The 22,613-nt window shown below is 39.5% G+C and overlaps 1 protein-coding gene across 2 annotated transcripts in view; it reads right to left on the bottom strand.

The window, feature by feature from the left end:
• LOC124795324 (kinesin-associated protein 3) overlaps positions 1–22,613 on the bottom strand; it is a 219,110-nt gene that overhangs the window by 59,757 nt on the left and 136,740 nt on the right. For both annotated transcript variants that reach the window (XM_047259297.1, XM_047259298.1), the window contains exons 13-14: positions 10,532–10,630; positions 6,559–6,644 (exon numbers count right to left, since the gene is read on the bottom strand). In XM_047259297.1, coding sequence (XP_047115253.1) covers positions 6,559–6,644; positions 10,532–10,630 — 185 coding nt within the window. The remainder of the gene's footprint in view (positions 1–6,558; positions 6,645–10,531; positions 10,631–22,613) is intronic.

Genomic DNA, 22,613 nt, shown 5'->3' on the forward strand with positions numbered 1-22,613 from the left:
AAGTCTGAGATTACTATTAATATTTTCTGCAAAGTCATTAATATACAAGATGAACAGCAAGGGTCCCAACACACTTCCCTGGGGCACACCTGGAATTACCTCTCCATCTGATGATGACTCTCCAGCCAAGATAAGTGCTGTGTACTCCTTATCAAAAAGTCCTCAATCCAGTCACAAGTTTCACTTGATACCCCATATGATCATACTTTTGACAGTTATTGTAGGTGTGGTACTGAGTCAAATGCCTTCTATATACCAAGAAATACTGCATCTACCCGGTTGGTTTGATTCAAATCCTTCAGTACATCATGTGAGGAAAAGTGAGAATTGGGTTTCACATGAACAATGTTTTCAGAATTCATGCTGGTTAGTATTGAGGAGGTCAATCTGTTTAACATACATCATATGTTTGAACTCAGAATATGTTCTAAGATTCTACAACAAATCAATGTCAAGGATATTGGACAGTAGTTTAGCGGATCACTTCTAATACCCGTCTTTTAGATGGGTGTGACTTGTGCTTTTTTCCAAGCACTGGCCATGGTTACTCGTTCAAGGGGTCTATGACAGCACAAATTCAGCACAGAATCTGACAAGAGATTCCAATGGGCCATGGAGCTTTGTTCAGTTTTAATGATTTCAGCTGTTTCTCTACACCACTGACACTAATACTTATTTCATTCATCTTTTCAGTGGTACAAGTATTAAATTGGGGCAGTTCTCCCAGGTTTTTTCTTTATAAAGGAACATTTGAAAACATAGTTAAGCTTTTGCTTTGTTACCCTCGGTTTCATCCCCTGTCTCATTCACTAAGGACTGGACACTAACTTTGGTGCCACTAACAGCCTTTACATACAACCAGAATTTCTTTAGGTTTGTGAAACATCATTTGACAATATTCTGCTATGGTAGTCACTGAAGGCATCACACATTGCTCTCTTCACAGCCAAATGTGTTTTATTCGGCATCGCTCTACCAAAAGTCCTATGCTTTGTTTTACGTCTATTATGCAGTAATCTCTGTTTCTTTAGAAGTTTCTTTACAGTGACTATACCATGGAGGTCCCTCCAATTACGAACTGTTTTACTGGTTGTACATTTATCCAGTGACTGGTTGTACATTTATCCTGTACATGGTCAACTATTCTTATAAATTTGAGCCATAGTTCCTCTACATGCTCCTGCCCTGTGCTGAAAGTTTCAAGTTCCTCATTACGATACGACACTACAGATTTTGTTATCTAGTTTACTAAACATATATATCTTTCTGCTTGTTTCAACTTTCCTTTGCACGTTGATAGTCATTGTTGCTACAACCGTGTCATGGTCACTGATACCACTTTGAATGCGGACATCCTCAAAGATGTCAGGTCTGATTGTCATAATTAGATCAAATATATTTCCATCATGAGTGGGGTTCTTAAGTATCTGTTCAAGGTAGTTTTCAGAGAAGGCATTAAGTAATGTTTCACAGGATCCCTTATCCACTAACAAAGCTGTAATTTTTCCAATTAATTGTTGGATGATTAATGTCTCCACCAATGATAATGGTATGACTGGGGAACTTATGTACAAGTGAACTGAGGTTTTCTCTAAAGTTTTCAGTTACATATGGAGATGAGTATGGTGGGCAACAGAATGATCCAATTATCATTTCATGCCCAACCCTGATACTGATTATTGCCCAAACATTCGCATATGCAGCTTCAATTTCTATCTCTGTGTTAATTGTTACAGAAAGCTGGGATTTGTTAGTTACTAGAAGATCTATGATACTGCATTCACGAGTCATTTCCCTGATTGCTCCAAGAACTTTTCAAAAAGGAATGTTCAGGATAATCTCACATGAGATCTCTGTACCAGTTCTACTCACATGACTCTCCCAGTCAAATGGAAGTTGCCTCCTTTTACAACAGCAAGATTATGAAACTGAACCAAGATATCCATGTATCTTTTTCTGAGGTGATTTGGCACTTCAGTTCCTGAAGCAAATGTTCTGTTAAAGCATCTGATTTCCATGTTTGGCCCACTTCTGATCATGTACCTGGGACATGATGTGGGAACCAGACTAGTATACACCTCAGTCGATGTGGAAAACTGCTAAAAACCACATCGAGGCTGGCCAGTGCACCAGCCCACATAGTCAAATCAGTGAGGCAGATTCAACCCGGCACCGGCATGCCTCCCTGTGTCCCAGAAGTAAGTGCTTTAATGTGCTCAGCTATCCAGGTGGATAAGAACAATATCTATATCTTTTTCAAGTAGTGAGTAGTTCATTACACTGCTTAGCTTCAAACCATGAATGATATGGAGAAACTGCAGGGCATTAAATAAAGGTAATGCAGAAAATACTTCAAAAATGAGGTATTTCTTACATATATTAGCCAAATTACGCAATTATTCATGATTGCAACATTTTAATTTTGTGACACGGGGTGGCTGAAAGGAAATATATGGTTTTGAAATACACATAACAGAAGCTAATGTGCCACATACAAAAAATGAAGGTATGTCAGCAGTCAAAAATAGAATAATAACAGTTATGTATGGAAGATATTATCTGGAAGATGTCATCTGTCACTCTGAACACACATCTGGAAATGATAAACAGTAATGTCCAAAGCACTCTCTAATATCTGTATTGTCATAGCCACAATTTCTTGGTAAATGACAAATTTAAGTCCTTGACTCTATGTAGTTTTGCTGCATACACTCTGGCTTTCTGGCATCACCATAGGAAAAAGTCATACACTGATAAACCACGGCATGCATGGAGGAAAGGCAATATTGCCAAATCAGGAGTTTCTGCATTTGACAAATATCCACTTGAACAAGGCCATTGACAGCCTTGTTGTTGCAGCATCTCATTGAAACCATATTTCCACAGGAACTCCATGCGCTTTTAGTCCATGCTGGATGAAGCCACTTGGTATTGCTATATAGCATTTAATAAATGCCATCATTGTAACCCTCTTTCGACTACCACAGATTAATGATTCTGACCCGTGTGACAGCACTGCAACATTGTGAACTTTGGGGCATATTTCTTTATTTTTGACATCTAGCATTTGGTTTGAGATGGTTTTAGTCATAAAACACAGAGAGGATGTTATCAGTGCAGTTTCCAATTCTTCAAATGTATGCTATGAGGCTGCTGCCGCCACATTGTTAGCATATGTGAAATGTCAGACTCCATGCACTTATTGTTAACATGTTCATCACTGTGTAACCCATATCTCAGTAACTGGGAAGCTTCCGTGGGGGCTGCATCACCCACATATGTGTGACACTCTTCTTGTTCAAGTTAACAGGACTTGCAGTTGGAATTTTCAAAGGAATTTATTGAAATAAGCACTGAAATATAATTACAGGATTTAAAACCTAAACATACAAACAATATACGCATAATACTATACATTGGACAATCATGGTCTATGGGTAGTGACTAAACAAAATGTCCTCAGTCCCGAGTTTGAGCACCACCATTGCTTAAATTTTGAATAAACATTATCACCAATGACAGCCACAGACTTCCAGAATAAGTAGTCATCCTGAATCTGCCAGTGACCTTGTCAAAGAGGGCGGAGGAGTGGAGAAAGATTCAGGGAACTCTCTTGCCCTTGCAGTGGAAAACCACCCCTGAAGGCAGAAGAATCAGCAATGATCTACAGCATGAAAATGCAGAAAGCAATCACCACACTGAAGACACGCAATGTGTATCCACAGGACATGTGGCCTGTAACTGAAATAGTGTCGCAATGATCTCTCCATTGGCAAAAAAATTCCAGACCAGTCCCCCATTTGGATCTCTGGGAGGGGACTGATAGGGGGGAGGTGACCATGAGAAAAAGATTCAATAACCAATAAAAGGATAACATTCTATGAGTCGGGGCATGGAATGTCAGAAGCTTGAGTACGGTAGGGATGCTAGAAAATTTAGAAAGGGAAATGCTAAGGCTCACCCTAGATACAGTGGGGGTCAGTGAAATAGTATGGAAAGAAGACCAAGATTTCTGGTCAAATGTGTATAGGATAATATCAACAGCAGCAGAAAATGATATAACGGGAGTACGATATATTATGAATAGGAAGGTACGGTAGAGGGTGCTTTACTGTGAACAGTTCAGTGATAGGGCTGTTCTCATCAGAATCAACAGCAAACCAACACCAACAACAATAGTTCAGGTATACATGCCGATGTTAAAAGCCAAAGATGAAGAGACAGAGAAAGTATATGAGGATACTGAACAGATAATTCAGTATGTAAAGGGAGATGAAAATCTGATAGACACGGGAGACTGGAATGCGGTTGTATGGGAAGGAGCAGAAGAAAGGGTTAAGGAAGAATATAGGCTGTGGTACCAGGAATGAGAGAGCAGATAGACTAATTGAATTATGCCATAAATTTCAGCTAGTACTAGTGAATACTCTGCCCAATAATCACAAGAGGAGGTATACTTGGAAAAGGCCAGGGATGTGGGAAGATTGCAGGTAGATTACATCATGGTCAGGCAGAGATTCCAAAATCATATATTGGGCTTTTAAGGCATATCCAGAAGCAGAATAGACTCAGATCACAATTTAGTAATGATGAATAGTAGGTTGAAATTTAAAAGACTAGTCAGGAAAAATCAATGCATAAATAAGTGGGATACAGAATTACTAATGAATGAGGAGATACGCTTGAAGTTCTCTGAGGCTATAGATACTGCAATAAGGAATAGCTCAGTAGGCAGTTTGGTTGAAATGGAATGGACATCTCTAAAAAGGGTAATCACAGAAGTTGGAAAGAAAAATTCAGGTACAAAGAAAGTACCTGTGAAGAAACCATGGATAACACAAGAAATACTTCAATTGATCGGTGAAAGGAGGATGTAAAAAATGTTCAGGGAAATACAAAAATACAAATCACTTAACAGTAAATAAATAGGAAGTGTACAGAAACTAAGGAGAAACGGCTGCAGGAAAAATGTAAAAAATTGAAAAAGAAATGATTTTCGGAAGGACTGGCTAGGTTAGGTTAGTGTTGTTTAACGTCCCGTCGACAACGAGGTCATTAGAGACGGAGCGCTAGCTCGGGTTAGGGAAGGATGGGGAAGGAAATCGGCCGTGCCCTTTGAAAGGAACCATCCCAGCATTTGCCTGAAACGATTTAGGGAAATCACGGAAAACCTAAATCAGGATGGCTGGAGACGGGATTGAACCGTCGTCCTCCCGAATGCGAGTCCAGTGTGCTAACCACTGCGCCACCAGGACTGGCTAAGCATATAGAAAAGTCAAAACAACCTTTGGTGAAATTAAAAGCAAGGGTGGTAACATTAAGAGAAATGGGAATGCCACTGTTACATGTAGAGGAGAGAGCAGATAGCTGGAAAAAGTACACTGAAAGCCTCTATGAAGGAGAAGACTTGTCTGATAGGAGAAGAAACAGGAGTTTATGTAGAAGGTTCTCCACAGAATTGGCAAGGGAAGGAATATATGAAAAACATTGACAAGAACAAGGGACAGGACGTTGGGACATCAGTTAAGGACATTGGGACATCTGTTAAGACATCATAGAATAACTTCCAGGGAACCAGAGGGAGCTGTAGATGATAAAAACTGTAGAGAAAAATGGAGAGGTGTAAATTCAGCAAATAATTGAGGAAGTAGGTTTCAAGCACTACTTTGAGATGAAGACATTGGCACAGGAGAGGAATTTGTGGTGGGTCACATCAAACCAGTCAGAAGACTGATGACTTAAAAAAAATATTTATATGTTTTATTCATTCATATTTAGGATAACATATTACATTATACTATGTCACATGGCTTTTGTTAAAACATGCTAAACACACTGGAACAATTGGTCATAGATTTTCTTACAGTTTTCTTCACTTCTTGGCATTCGGCAGTTTGCATCTTCTTCTGGTAACATGGTGCGTACATCCTGCATATAGGCTTCCCTGCTGATTCTTATGGATCTCTAAATCTCTATTACTGTTGGGCATAGCATCATCCACAGACAACCTTTCAGTAGCGAGAGAGTTTCAAAATTTTCTTATTTGTATTTTTATATTTCTGGCCCTCTGGTACACAATGTGAGTGTTTACTGTACCTGTTCCCAAAAGCAAATGTAGTGTTAATTTCCCATACCACTTGATACTCATCCTTATTGATTGGCACCATCTGGGTGCTTCTGTCACTGCCAGATTTTCCACTATTACATACCATTGTCTCGAAAGGTTTTGTGTTGGAGGATGATCGTGATGTGTACAATCTAAGCTTGATGTTATAACAGGTGTATGTTTTGTTGATAACATCCTAACGTTATGAACATTCTTCCATTTTACCACCACAATAGCATTGTCATCTTCAAATGCTATCATTTCACCTCTCGTCAATGAGTATGACATAATAAAATGTGGGAGGCCTCTACCTATCTTCTCTGCATAACTTTATGCTACCTACAACTTTACCTGAGTACATCATTTCAAGAAGCACATAAAAAGTATGGTTAAAAGCATGCAAAATTTTCCAAGTACTCACATAATTACAAGTTAAATCAAAATAAACATACCGCTATTATATCCAAACACACACCACACACTTTCCGGATCTGTGTATTTTTATCATGCATCAAATCAATCAGATATGCTGGTGCCTCTGGAAATGTTTGTTAAGGGTATATTATGATTTTCAAAAGAGTAATATTTTATAAATTAATAAACAAATATGACCAATGGTGAAGATAACAGAGATTCACTTCGAAACAATGTGGTAAGCACCTCCGCACAGAGGGTCTTAAGCTGCTGGTGGAACCACAATCATACCTTAATCACACCTCTCCATTTCAGAACTTACTGGGAAATAAGTCCACAAAAATTTGCATTTCATTGGTGTAAGTTGACAAACTTCAAGCTCACTACTGTGACATGGGTGAACTATGACTTGTGGTGTGGGATGGTGAGCCACTAAGATTTCTAATCCAGACAGTGTGCTGCAGCCTTTAATATGAAACAGCATTTGATGACAACAGCACTCTTAGGTGTAATTTACTTGATTACAATCTCCTCACATGCATTGACACTCTCTCAATGAAGCTATGAAAAATTTCTTTAGAGCTCAGCACCATAAAAATGGAGATTTTTCTTACCACAGTTAATCATAATGCAACAACTACCAATAACTGCAGTATTTTTGCAACATATAACAGCAAGGAAAGCATTTCTGAAGAAGAGAAATTTGTTAACATCGAGTATAGATTTAAGTGTCAAGAAGTCATTTCTGAAAGTATTTGTATGGAGTGTAGCCATGTATGGAAGTGAAACATGGACGATAAATAGTTTGGACAAGAAGAGAATAGAAGCCTTTGAAATGTGGTGCTACAGAAGAATGCTGAAGATTAGATGGGTAGATCACATAACTAATGAGGAAGTATTGAATAGGATTGGGGAGAAGAGGAGTTTGTGGCACAACTTGACAAGAAGAATGGATCGGTTGGTAGGACATGTTCTGAGGCATCAAGGGATCACCAATTTAATATTGGAGGGCAGCGGGGAGGGTAAAAATCGTAGAGGGAGACCAAGAGATGAATACACTAAACAAATTCAGAAGGATGCAGGCTGCAGTACATATTGGGAGATGAAGAAGCTTGCACAGGATAGAGTAGCATGGAGAGCTGCATCAAACCAGTCTCAGGACTGAAGACCACAACAACAACAACAACAGCAACTTAGGTAACAGTAAATTAGGTCTCTCCTAACTGGACTGTGATTTGTTGCTGATCATTTCCATAGTTTTCTCCACTGTATGTGAGAGCAAATGATTAACCTGTGAAGCATTGTCAGGCAAAAATGAGATGGACTGAAGGGAACATACAAAACTATGCACAAGGTGGCAGAAAAAAGAGAATTTCAGACTGTACCACACCAATACTACAAGGCAAAGAAAAAATTAGAAAGACCAAAATGTTACAATACTAAAAGACAGGCCACAAAAAACACTCAACTGTATATTTTTGATGGATGGCATTCTGCAGCTGCCTTCTACACTGTCCAGTCGTATTAATGTCCTGTCAAAAGTCTGAAAAATCACATTTTGCATTGCGCAGTGCTGTGAGACATGCAGAAAGAGAGCCATTGATATTCTGGCAGATACTGACAGGGATGAGGAGCCATGCCAATTCCAGTGCCATGGCCAGCTGCACTCAGTTTCTCAGCTGAGGATCCATTGCACAAACAGCTCATTCACAATGGTCCCACAGATTGTCAATTTGGTTTAAATCCAAGGAGTTCAGTGACCACAAGAGTATGGTAAACTCATCTTAGTGTTCTTCAAACCACACACGTATGCTGCTAGCTATGTGACACATTGCACTGTGCAGCTGGTAGATGCCATTGTACAAAAGAAAAACAAATTGCATGTTGGGGTGGACGTAGTCCTCAAATACACAGCATACTTTTGTTGATCCATTGTGTCTTACAGAATGATAAGCAATTGCCACACAACAGTCCCTCCTCTGCCCTAGACACTTCTGCCAATTGTTACTGTGTGTTTGCTTTCAGATATTTCATGCTGTACACACCAACAGTCATCTTCCCAATGAAGCATAAAATGTGATTCATCTGAAAAAAACCACCTGTCGCCACTCAGTGCATTACCACTTGCATTTGTTGGCGATGAATAGTAGTCAGCATGTTTGCGCGAATCAGGCACCTCCTGTGGATGCCCATGTGCAGCCACATTCACTGAATGTTCATTTAGGAGGTAGTTTTGGTAGCCCCTTGGTTCATCTGGGTGGTCAGTTTCTCAACAATTGCAAATATATTCACCTGCACACATCTCTGCAGCCATTGTTCACATCAGTCATCTATGGCCCATAGTGACCCACACTTGTCTCAGTGCTAGTTATGGGAAGCACTATTTTGCCATCCATGGTATACAATGACTACAGTTTCATGTGAACAGTTTACCATCTAGCGATTTCGGAGATGCTTCCACCCCTGGCTTGAAAGCCAATGATCACTTTGCTCGAAAGCCAATGATCATGTCCTCTTTGCACATCATGTAAATCAATCCATTGCTGCATTATGAGATTTACGGCACTGTTTTTCCTCTTGTCCCCAACACACTTAATATGCTCTCCTTTGTTATTGCTCCCACCTGCCGTCTGTAAGTGGTTACCGCATGTTGACATTCAATGTAGGTGGTGGTGATATTAATGTGACTGGACGATGTATTTGCAAATGTCATTAAAAAATAAACAAAGAACAACATTTTTGAGCTGTGCACAAATTTATTATTAATCAAGAAGAGTTTGATGAGGTAATCCCAAACATTGGTTGGGTAAAGAAGAATTTCTTAACAGCTTAAACATGTTGCTTCAAAAATGGTATTTATCAAATACTCAATTGACACATGGGAAACAGTGTGACAAAGAAATGAATACACATCATGGCATCCTGGATTTTCCATTGTTTCATTTTTATCAAGGAATTAGTGATAGTGCAATGTATTTGAAGAAGACAGTTATATAAGGTGCAATAAGACATAACATTAAAAAAAATTCTGATCAACATCATTTGGTTGCAGATGACAAGCTGCCTGTAGTAATTAACACACAACTGATCCAGAAAATTCATGCACACCAAATGTAAAGGTATTTACAAAAAGAAACAATCTCTTGTTTGAACTAAAAATGCACATAATTTTATAATCATTTAGCAAAAATGTCCACATTGCAGAATAAATAGAAATGAAAACCCACTGAGGATGGCACAGTGGTGGCGAAGACGTTTGGCCAGTGAGAAAAACAGTGTTTTGTGTAACTGGCGGACTTCACATCCAACAATTTTAACTGCAAACGCGGCCAATACAAGGAGCTCCAAATCAAAATGATGGATATAACATACTTCCTAGCATGTTTTAAAACCAGACAATGATACACTAAGAAGGGGAGTCAGAAAAAATGAAGTGGTGTACAGGTCACCTCCGAAAAGGAAGAAGACATGTAGTATCAGGCAATGGAGGTGGAACAAAAGCTCTGGTATTCTAAAAGCCTCTCATTCTTTGTTCCTCTGCTCTTAGTCACTGAACTTTCCAGCTATATCTCTCAACTTTTGAAAGATAATACTTTCACCTAAAACAAAATCACTCAATTTCTGCCCTTATGTGTCAATAATTTGATTGTTTGCTGGCCAAATTTCATGGATAATAAGATTTGTTTTCACTGGTACAGATTTTCTGTCATACAAGGCATACATATATCAATTAATTATAATATCTAAGCGATGTCTTGAGCCAGATGGGAATGAATTATGTGCATATGCTTACACATACATATGTACACACAAATGGTAAGATCTTTTGGTCACTTCTCATTCTGCATAGGATTGTTAAAGCTTCTAGACAAATTGTGTAATTGAAACTTAAATACAAAGTCAGATACAAATACTAATCATTGTGTTGCATGATACAATTTAGACTACATTATGTCATTTTTTCTACTTACTGAAATAATCATGTTTTGTATTCAAGTATTTAAAGGATACCAGTTTCTTTAATGAGATAGTCACGAGTAGCAATATGACGTAAAATTTGGTAGAAAACATAAATAATCTGCAGCACCATCTCATCATCTTCTTGTTTAGCTGGAATCAAACAATAACACTGATACTGTAATATTTTGTATGCAAATATGAGACAACAAATAATTCTCAAAAACTGTTAGCAGTCATAGATGAAGTTGTTAGATCTTTAAACTGGAAAAACAGAGAAGGAATATATGTTAATGGAACATCTCTGAACCCCCTTCATTTTGATAATGACATTGTACTGTTTGTCCATAGATGAGTTAAACTTGAATAATAAAAGAAGAACTGAATGGACCAAGTCTTGAAACAGCAGTATCAATTACAATAAGCAGGCCCTAGTAGCAGGAGAAAACAGCTGTGTGTGTGTGTGTGTGTGTTTATCTATTTCTGAGGAAGGACTGTGTCCTAAAGTGTAAATATTTCTACTACGCTTTCCATTGTGCCTGTCTGTAACTCAAAACTTCTTCTATGTGGTAAGTAGCAATCTATCCTTTCAATATTGTTTATATTTCATCCTGGTTCTCCATTGTTTGACAATACAACTAAAATGATATACAATCAACATATCAAAAAGAATCTACAAATTAACACAAAGTAATGGGTTTTGGTACTGTCTACAGCTGAAGGACACAAACAGAGAGACATCTAAAGAAACAGAAGAGTAAAAAAAGGCTTCAAGTGCTTCTGATGAACTAGATAGTATTTTCCGAATGAGCTTCCTGATATGTCTGAAACTCAGAGCTTACAATCAATGCTTATGACCAGTTTTCAGATACAGCCACAAGACATCAACTAAACTAAATACCATTCGGAATTTGCTTAGTGTTTTCAGTGAGTGATAGAAACACTACGAGGGATACGAAAGCATAAATTTTAGATGATCTGTGCTGCAGATGTACAATGATTCCTGCATCCTAGTGGCTCAAGATGGAGCCTTGTGGCTTCAAAATCAATAGTATTTAAAGTTGAAAATAAACATAAAGAAGGGTACATGTGCATGGACATCTACAAAGGTAAATTGATGGTAGACTTCTCCATGATGTTTGGCTATTCAGTTTTACAAAATATTCTTATTGCATGCTTTTTTCACCTTAGCAGCAAAGCCCAGGAGATTAGCCATAGGACACAAACTTGGTGCAAGTTTGCAAAGTATGCTAAAAACATTGCCGGTCCACACAATGAGAGATTTCTGACTGCAGAGCAGGTAGAACTGATCTTTTGGTTAACTTACAAACATTTGGTGAGAATTCGGTTTATTATCCATCTGGATCTACATCTCATACGTACTCCACAAGTCATCATGTGGTGTATGTTGGAGGGTATCTTGTACCAATGCTAGTCATTTCCTTTCCTGTTCCACTTACTAATAGAGTGAGGGGAAAACTACTATCTACATGCTTCCATACGAGCTGTACTTTCTCTTATCTTGTCTTCACGGCCCTTACACAAAATGTACATTGATGGCAGTAAAATCGTTTTGCAGTCAGCTTCAAATGCTGATTCTCTAAATTTTCTCAATAGTGTTCTGTGAACAGAATGTAGTTTTCCCTCTAAGGATTCCCATTTGAGTTCATGAAACACACCTATAACACTCATGTGATGGTCAAATCTACTAGTAACAAACCTAGCAGCACGCTCCTTAATTGCTTCAATGTTGTTCTTTAATTCGTTCTGGTGGGGATCCCAAATACTCTAATAGCACTCAAGAATAGATTGCAGAAGTGTTCTACATGCCGTCTCCTTCAAAGTTAACTGTACTTTCCTAAAATTCTCCCAATGAACCAAAGACAGCCATGTGCCTTCCCTACTACTGACCTCATATGCTCATTCCATTTCATATCACTTTGTAATGTTTCAGCTAGATATCTCATCAATGTGAGTGGGTTGGGTTGATTTGGGGGGAGTAGACCAAACTGCGGGGTCATCGGTCTCATCGGATAGGATAGGATGGGGAAGGAAGTCGGCTGTGCCCTTTCAAAGGAACCATCCTGGAATTTGACTGTGACTGTGTCAAATAGCACACTACTAATGCAATATTCAAACGTTATTGGATTGTTTATCCTACTCATCTGCATTAAATTATGTTTATCTACATTTAGAATAAGCTGCCATTCATCACACCAACAAGGAATTTTGTCTAAGTCCCCTTGTATCCTTCTACAGTCACTTAACGATGACACCTTCCCATACACCACAGCATAATCGACAAAACGCTGAAGATTGCTGTTCACACTGTCAATCAGATCATTTATGTATATAGAGAATAAGAGCAGTCCTATCTCACTTCCCTGTGGCACTCCAGATGATACCCTTGTCTCTGATGAACACTCACCATCAAGGACAACAAGCTGGGATCTACACTCCTGGAAATGGAAAAAAGAACACATTGACACCGGTGTGTCAGACCCACCATACTTGCTCCGGACACTGCGAGAGGGCTGTACAAGCAATGATCACACGCACGGCACAGCGGACACACCAGGAACCGCGGTGTTGGCCGTCGAATGGCGCTAGCTGCGCAGCATTTGTGCACCGCCGCTGTCAGTGTCAGCCAGTTTGCCATGGCATACGGAGCTCCATCGCAGTCTTTAACACTGGTAGCATGCCGCGACAGCGTGGACGTGAACCGTATGTGCAGTTGACGGACTTTGAGCGAGGGCGTATAGTGGGCATGCGGGAGGCCGGGTGGACGTACCGCCGAATTGCTCAACACGTGGGGCGTGAGGTCTCCACAGTACATCGATGTTGTCGCCAGTGGTCGGCGGAAGGTGCACGTGCCCGTCGACCTGGGACCGGACCGCAGCGATGCACGGATGCACGCCAAGACCGTAGGATCCTACGCAGTGCCGTAGGGGACCGCACCGCCACTTCCCAGCAAATTAGGGACACTGTTGCTCCTGGGGTATCGGCGAGGACCATTCGCAACCGTCTCCATGAAGCTGGGCTACGGTCCCACACACCGTTAGGCCATCTTCCGCTCACGCCCCAACATCGTGCAGCCCGCCTCCAGTGGTGTCGCGACAGGCGTGAATGGAGGGACGAATGGAGACGTGTCATCTTCAGCAATGAGAGTCGCTTCTGCCTTGGTGCCAATGATGGTCGTATGCGTGTTTGGTGCCGTGCAGGTGAGCGCCACAATCAGGACTGCATACGACCGAGGCACACAGGGCCAACACCCGGCATCATGGTGTGGGGAGCGATCTCCTACACTGGCCGTACACCACTGGTGATCGTCGAGGGGACACTGAATAGTGCACGGTACATCCAAACCGTCATCGAACCCATCGTTCTACCATTCCTAGACCGGCAAGGGAACTTGCTGTTCCAACAGGACAATGCACGTTCGCATGTATCCCGTGCCACCCAACGTGCTCTAGAAGGTGTAAGTCAACTAACCTGGCCAGCAAGATCTCCGGATCTGTCCCCCATTGAGCATGTTTGGGACTGGATGAAGAGTCGTCTCACGCGGTCTGCACGTCCAGCACGAACGCTGGTCCAACTGAGGCGCCAGGTGGAAATGGCATGGCAAGCCGTTCCACAGGACTACATCCAGCATCTCTACGATCGTCTCCATGGGAGAATAGCAGCCTGCATTGCTGCAAAAGGTGGATATACACTGTACTAGTGCCGACATTGTGCATGCTCTGTTGCCTGTGTCTATGTGCCTGTGGTTCTGTCAGTGTGATCATGTGATGTATCTGACCCCACGAATGTGTCAATAAAGTTTCCCCTTCCTGGGACAATGAATTCACGGTGTTCTTATTTCAATTTCCAGGAGTGTATTACCTGAGAAGTGTTACTTGGAACATATTCCATGTCCTCAGACCTTCATTAACAGTCTAAGGGGGTGTGGAGAAGGAGGGGGGATGGAGGCACCATGCTTTCTGGAAATATAGGAATATGGAACTGCCTGTTGCTTTACATCCATGGTTCGTAGTATTTCATTTGAGAAAAGAGAAAGCTAAGTTTTGCATAAGCAAAGCTGTCTAGATCCTTGCTGATGTGTGGACAGAAGCTTTTCATCTAAAGGAAATTTATTATATTCGAACTGAGAATGTGTTCAAGAATTCTGCAGCAAACAGATGCCCAAGAACTTCATACATCCAGTGTATGTCTATTTATCTCTGTGTTTCTGCTAACTATAAGTCATTTTTATTTTAAACATTTTTGGAAGATGACTGCAAAACAATTAAGTAATGTATAAAATGCATATTTGAACCATCAACTATTTTCATTTCAAACCCAAATTCTACCAGTTTTGGTCTTGGACATCTTCGTGGATGAAGGGTCAAAATGGATTAAGCCACCATATTGCATTAGTCATTACTTAAAATGTGTAGTGCATGCCATGAATGTTAATATATGAGACAGGACTTTAAAAGCAAACATCTGAATTCTAAATGTATACAGAGCAGTATACTCTGTCTACATTTTAAGTAATTACTGATGCAATATGGTGGCTTAGATCATTTCATCCATGATCAAAAATGGTAGAATTCTGGTTTAAAATAAAAACAGCTAATGGTTCAAATATGCATTTTATACATAATTTTTATTTGTTTGGAACTGCATTATATCAATTTGGCAAGATTATGGCTTAAATTGTTGGCTGTGAATGAGTTTAAGCCTGTTCCATTTTTCTCCTACATGTGTCTGGAATGGCTGTGTTCCTGCCCTTTATTGATATACTTGCAAAATCAACAAACATTACAGTTTATCATGTGTCCTCCACTGTCCGAAGTACATCATTTATATACATCACTAGTCGGAGCATGCCAAGAATCGAACTGTGAGGCACATCATAATTAATATTTCCCTTCTCTGAATTTCATGTTATACCTATTTTCTGTTGTTAACATGTGATGCCTTTGATGCCAATGTAAGATCATTAATGCCATAACACCTTAGTATCCCTAATATAATTATTTAATGTTTCTTCCAACGTCAACATGGAGATGCTTTGTCACCATCACTTTTCAACTTTGTTGTGGAGCGTGTCATCAGCAAAATAAAATTATCACAACTTGGAACAAAGCATACTGGCATATGCAGTTCATATCATAATTCTAAGAAAAAGGGCACAAGAAATCAATTAATTCACCACAATATTGTACAACAGCTTACTTGGAACAGGACTAGAAATGAATACAGGTAAAAACAAATATTTCATTGTCTCGTGGAAAACTAAAGCAAATCATACCATCAAAAATGATGCAGATAAAATTGAAACACTAACTCAGTTCACTTACCTTGGAACCTTGCTAACTACAGACAACAATGTCAAAGAAGAAATAAACAGCAGAATACAGAAAGCCAATATACGTTACTTCCTAGGCGTAGCAAAAAGGAAATTTATTTCAACAAATTCAAACATTCACATACATAAAACTCTTATCATACTGTCATGGCATACATTTGTGAGACATGAACATTAAAAAAATTAGAAGAAGCAAGATTAAGAATCTTTGAAAGGAAAATTTTGAGGATGATATCTGGCAGGATTCAAGATATTGGATAATATTAACAAACAAGGAAGTATATGATCTATATGGGGAAACAGACATTGTATCCAAAATTAAAATTGGGAGACTTTGTTGGATTGGACACACATTTCAAACTCCAAAAGAAAAAAATCTATCAATTGCAGAACATCCTCACAGAAGAAGACCTCTTGGAAGGTCAAGGCTATGCTGTTTTGAAATCAGTAAGATATGAAAATCTTAGCTGTGATGAATTGGAAAATTAAATGCTAAAATAGAATTACCTAGCAAGGCATTGTGACATTAGCAGCAAAGAGCTTTCATAGCTTATTCTTTCTTTCTGTCTTTATCGTCGCCTTGTCCCATTCACATAGGGTCGGCATTGCTCTTCTGGATCCATCTCCTCCATAGTTCGCTATCCATTGCCTCTTCCTTCTTCCAACCTTTCTCCCTTAGGTCCCCAGATATCTTATCCTTCCACCTCATCTTTGGTCTTCCTCTCCTTCTTGCTCCTTCAATCTTTGTATCTTCAACTCTGTTTCCGATATACTCTTCCCCTTTTCTCTGTAAGTGTCCATACCACCTTAGTCTGCTCTCTTGTATCTTTTTCTCCATGGGTCCCACTTTCACAGCTCCTCTAACAAATTCATTTCAAATCCTGGCCTTCCTTGTTTCCCCACACACCCACCTCAGCATCCTCATTCCCGTCATTTCCATCTTCCTTTCCTGGGCTACTGTGATCATATATTGTCTTCTCAGTAGAAAAACCTTTTTGGGAGGCAAATTGAGCTGTTGTTAAAAGATTATTCTCAGAAAGAGTTTCCAGTATTCTGCTGGAACCTAACTTCTCAAAAAGTTTTGAGAACATGGAAAGGAAGGAGAGCTGCTTGTAATCAGAGGTCAGTTATGCATCTCCACTTTTTTATGTATTGGTGTCACCACTGTGTAGGTAAGTCTTTCAGGGAATATGGCTTCATCTACAAGAGACTGTGGTCATGTGGTGTGTATAATGTCTGTTTTTGACAAAGGCTTTGTTGGCTGAAAGCTCACTTTACGACAGTCTTTTTGTTGTGCCTATCTATGACTCAGCTGCATGGCTATTTAGTGATTAGCAACTATCTTTTTCATAATACTGTTTCAGGCAATATTCCTTGACTCATTAACTGATAGCAAAGGTAATTCAAGGGTGACACTACAAAATCAGCATCAGATTTTAGTGCTTTGACTTGCATCATAACAGCCATAAGAGTTACTACTTTGTAGTGACCTAATGATTGCTGTGTTCTCTTTAACAGGCAATGATGTCTGTGGTGGAATGTGTGTTGCCTGTCTATGTAAGTATTGAATCTGTTTATGATAGGCAACTTTCTGTCACTGTGTTTTCAGCTATGGTTGGTTAGTTTCATGTTCCATGGATCATTTGTATAATAAATTGTTATGATGAGGAGCAAGTTATCTTACAATTACATCATGTATAAATTTGTGAATATGGCTACTTGCTGAACATTTATAATTTTATTATTATTATTATTATTATTATTAAATATACAGATGCAATTTAGTAATTTCTACCCACCAACTCTTCTACATCTAAATCTACTGTCTGCGAACCACTGTGAAGTGCATGACAGAGGGTACACCCCACTGTACCAGTTGTTAGGGCTTTTCCCATTCCATCCACATATGAAACATGGAAAAAATGACTCCTTAAATGCCTCTGTGCATGCTGTAATTAATCTAATCTTATCCTTAAGGTTCCTATGGGAGCAAAATATAAAGGGTTGCAGTATATTCCTAGAGTCATCATTTAAAGTGGTTCTTGAAACTTTGTTACTAGATTTTCTGGAGACAGTTTTCATCTATCTTCATGAGTCTGCCAGTTCAGTTCTTTTGAAATCTCAGTGCCACTCTCCTGCAAGGCAAACAAATCTGTGACCACTCATAGTGCACTTCTCTTTATATGCTCAGTAACCCGTGCTAGTCATATTTGGTTCAGATTCCTCACATTTGATCATTATTCTAGGATGGGTCACACAAGTGATTTGTAAACTATCTCCTTTGTAGACGGATTGAATTTCCCTAGTATTCCACCAATAAAATGAAGTCTGCTACTTGCTTTGCCCATGACCGAACCTATGTGATCATTCCACTTCATGACCCTACTAAGTATTTATATGAGTTTACAGATTCCAACTGTGACTCACTGATATTATATTCATAGGATACTATGTTTTTTCTTAATTCTGTGATGTGCACAATTTTACATTTTTTAACATTTAACACAAGCTGCCGATCATTGCACCACTTTTAAATCTTATCAAAGTCTGACTGAATAATTGTACAGATTCGTTCAGACAGTACTTCATTGCAGGTATCCACATCATATGGAAAAAGTCTGAGGTTACTATTAATGTTGCCCATAAGATCATTAATATACAACTTGAATAGCAAGTGCCCAACACACTTCCTGGGGTACACCTGAAGTTACTTCTACATCAGTTGGCAACTCTCCATGAGAGATAACATGTTGCATCCTTCCTATTAAGAAATCCTCAATCCTGTCACATATTTTGTCTCATGCCCAATAGGAGGAGATCATTCTGTTTGAAATACCTCATTATGTTTGAGTTCAGAATATATTCTAGGATTCTACAACAGTGGATGTCAAGCTTATTGGGTGGTAGCTTTGTGGATCACTTCTCACTTCTGCTACCCTTCTTGTAGACAAGTGTGACTTGTGGTTTCCTTCTAGCTACCAGGCACGATTTTTTTAAGGGATCTATGACAGTTTATGATTAACAGAAGAGCTAAGTTAGCTGTTAATTGGGTATAAAATCTGATGGGGATTCCGCCAGGCCCGGGAGCTTTGTTCAGTTTTAACAATTTTGGCTGTTTCTCGCTGCCACTAACATTAATATCTATTTCACTCATCTTTTCAGCGGTGCGAGAATTAAATTATGGCAGTACACTTTGCTTTGCTTTTCCTTTGTGAGTAACTGGACACTAAATCTGGTGCTGCTAACAGCCTTTAAATATGACAAGAATTTCTTTGGGTTTTGTGAAAGATCCTTCAATAGTATTCTCCTACAGTCATCACTGAAGGTTTCACTCACTACTGTCTTGACCACCAAATATGTTTCATTCAAAATCACTCTATCTGTAGCCCTATGCTTTGTTTTATACCTATTATGCAGAAGTTTCTTTATAGTGACTATAGACTATGGAAGATCCCTCCCATTATGAACTGTTCTACTGGGTACATATCTGTCCGGTACATGGTCAACTATTCTTTTAAACTTGAGCCATAGTTCCTCTACATGCTCCTAGCCTGAGCTAAAAGTTTCAAGATCCTCATTGAAATATGACACTAATGCTTCTCTGTCTGGCTTGCTGATCATATAATCTTTCTGCTTGTTTTAGTTGCCGTTTGTATTTTGGCATTGACTGTTGCTGCCTCATGATCAATGATACCAGCTTTCTAAAAAAGATCAGGTCTGTTCACTGCCATTTACTCTTGTTTCAATCATAAGTGGGGTTCTATACTATCCGTTCTAGATAGTTTTCAGAACAAGCATTTAGTAATGCGTCACAGGATGTCTTGCCACATCCACCACTAACAAAACTATAATTATCGCAATCGACTGTTGGATGATTAAGAAACTTATGTACAAGTGAACTGAGGCATTCTCTCAAGTTTTTGGTTACATCAGGAGGGGAGTCTGCTGGTCAATAGAAGGACCCTATGTGAATCAGTAATTCCTATCCAACACCTTATAAACATTACAATAGGACAAATCCTTCTACGGAATAGGAGGAGTTGCTTAGGAAAAATGTTTTTGGTTTGTTTTCAAATTTTACTTTGCTATCTGTCAGACATTTTACATCACCATGCAAGTTATAAAAAAATTTGGTTGCAGCTTTGTGCGGCCCTTCTTGTGCTACAGACAACCTTGATGTGTAAAAATGAATGTCATTTTTCCTTCTGTTATTGTAATTATGTACATCATTGTTCCCTATAAACTGCAGTGAATTATTTACAACAAACTTCATGAAAAAATGAAAGATCTTTCGATCTTCAATCGATGTGTTTTGGCAGTAGTCAGAATGCCCAAGTCCTTAAACAGATGATCATGGGTGTGCACCACATATTATTCTTATAGTAGATTTTTTAGCAATGAAGACTTTCTTTCTTAAAGATGAGTTACCCCAGAACATTACTCCATATGACATTACTGAATGAAAATATTCAAAATATGTCAACTTACTTACTTGTCTCTTCCCAAGATTTGCAATGATTCTAAGCGTAAATGTGGCTGAACTAAGCTATTTTAAGAGTTCCAAAATGTTTTTTATCCAATTTAAATTTCATCAATAGGGACAAACAGAAAGGAATCACTGAATTTAGTAGCCAAAGATTTGAATTTAATATCATCTGTCTTGCTGCTACTGTTATCAGGGAGTTCGATATCATTTGCTTTACCGAGTTTGTTTGTTTTGTGCCTGATAATGCTCCAAAATAGCCCTTGCAAAGTTCTTAGGATTTTGGATTTTTTGTTATATTAAATGGTGTTTGTCTTTTTTTATGGCATGTTGAACAATTCTGTAATACTGCTTGTAGTGCATTTTTAAGTCCACGTCAGATCCAGTCTTTTGCATTAAATAAAAGAGTGCACAATCTTCACATTTGTGTGACGTGCATCCCAGTGATGCATTTGATGTCATTCCCAATTGGGCAGTTCTAACTACTCCCACCATCCCCAGTAATTTCTACCAAAATCTTTCTCCAGAGAGCCTACATCATTGGTAAAATGCCAGGTTCTACATCTACATCTACATCTACATTGATACTCCGCAAGCCACCCAACGGTGTGTGGCGGAGGGCACTTTACGTGCCACTGTCATTACCTCCCTTTCCTGTTCCAGTCGCGTATGGTTCGCGGGAAGAACGACTGTCTGAAAGCCTCCGTGCGCGCTCTAATCTCTCTAATTTTACATTCGTGATCTCCTCGGGAAGTATAAGTAGGGGGAAGCAATATATTCGATACCTCATCCAGACACGCACCCTCTCGAAACCTGGCGAGCAAGCTACACCGCGATGCAGAGCGCCTCTCTTGCAGAGTCTGCCACTTGAGTTTATTAAACATCTCCGTAACGCTATCACGGTTACCAAATAACCCAGTGACGAAACGCGCCGCTCTTCTTTGGATCTTCTCTATCTCCTCCGTCAACCCGACCTGGTACGGATCCCACATTGATGAGCAATACTCAAGTATAGGTCGAACGAGTGTTTTGTAAGCCACCTCCTTTGTTGATGGACTACATTTTCTAAGCACTCTCCCAATGAATCTCAACCTGGTACCCGCCTTACCAACAATTAGTTTTATATGATCATTCCACTTCAAATCGTTCCGTACGCATACTCCCAGATATTTTACAGAAGTAACTGCTACCAGTGTTTGTTCCGCTATCATATAATCATACAATAAAGGATCCTTCTTTCTATGTATTCGCAATACATTACATTTGTCTATGTTAAGGGTCAGTTGCCACTCCCTGCACCAAGTGCCTATCCGCTGCAGATCTTCCTGTATTTCGCTACAATTTTCTAATGCAGCAACTTCTCTGTATACTACAGCATCATCCGCGAAAAGCCGCATGGAACTTCCGACACTATCTACTAAGTCATTTATATATATTGTGAAAAGCAATGGTCCCATAACACTCCCCTGTGGCACGCCAGAGGTTACTTTAACGTCTGTAGACGTCTCTCCATTGATAACAACATGCTGTGTTCTGTTTGCTAAAAACTCTTCAATCCAGCCACACAGCTGGTCTGATATACCGTAGGCTCTTACTTTGTTTATCAGGCGACAGTGCGGAACTGTATCGAACGCCTTCCGGAAGTCAAGAAAAATAGCATCTACCTGGGAGCCTGTATCTAATATTTTCTGGGTCTCATGAACAAATAAGGCGAGTTGGGTCTCACACGATCGCTGTTTCCGGAATCCATGTTGATTCCTACATAGTAGATTCTGGGTTTCCAGAAATGACATGATACGCGAGCAAAAAACATGTTCTAAAATTCTACAAGAGATCGACGTAAGAGATATTGGTCTACAGTTTTGCGCATCTGCTCGACGACCCTTCTTGAAGACTGGGACTATCTGTGCTCTTTTCCAATCATTTGGAACCCTCTGTTCCTCTAGAGACTTGCGGTACACGGCTGTTAGAAGGGGGGCAAGTTCTTTCGCGTACTCTGTGTAGAATCGAATTGGTATCCCGTCAGGTCCAGTGGACTTTCCTCTATTGAGTGATTCCAGTTGCTTTTCTATTCCTTGGACACTTATTTCGATGTCAGCCATTTTTTCGTTTGTGCGAGGATTTAGAGAAGGAACTGCAGTGCGGTCTTCCTCTGTGAAACAGCTTTGGAAAAAGGTGTTTAGTATTTCAGCTTTACGCGTGTCATCCTCTGTTTCAATGCCATCATCATCCCGTAGTGTCTGGATATGCTGTTTCGAGCCACTTACTGATTTAACGTAAGACCAGAACTTCCTAGGATT

Source organism: Schistocerca piceifrons, chromosome 4 (assembly GCF_021461385.2).
Source record: "Schistocerca piceifrons isolate TAMUIC-IGC-003096 chromosome 4, iqSchPice1.1, whole genome shotgun sequence".
Classification (NCBI taxonomy): domain Eukaryota; kingdom Metazoa; phylum Arthropoda; class Insecta; order Orthoptera; family Acrididae; genus Schistocerca; species Schistocerca piceifrons.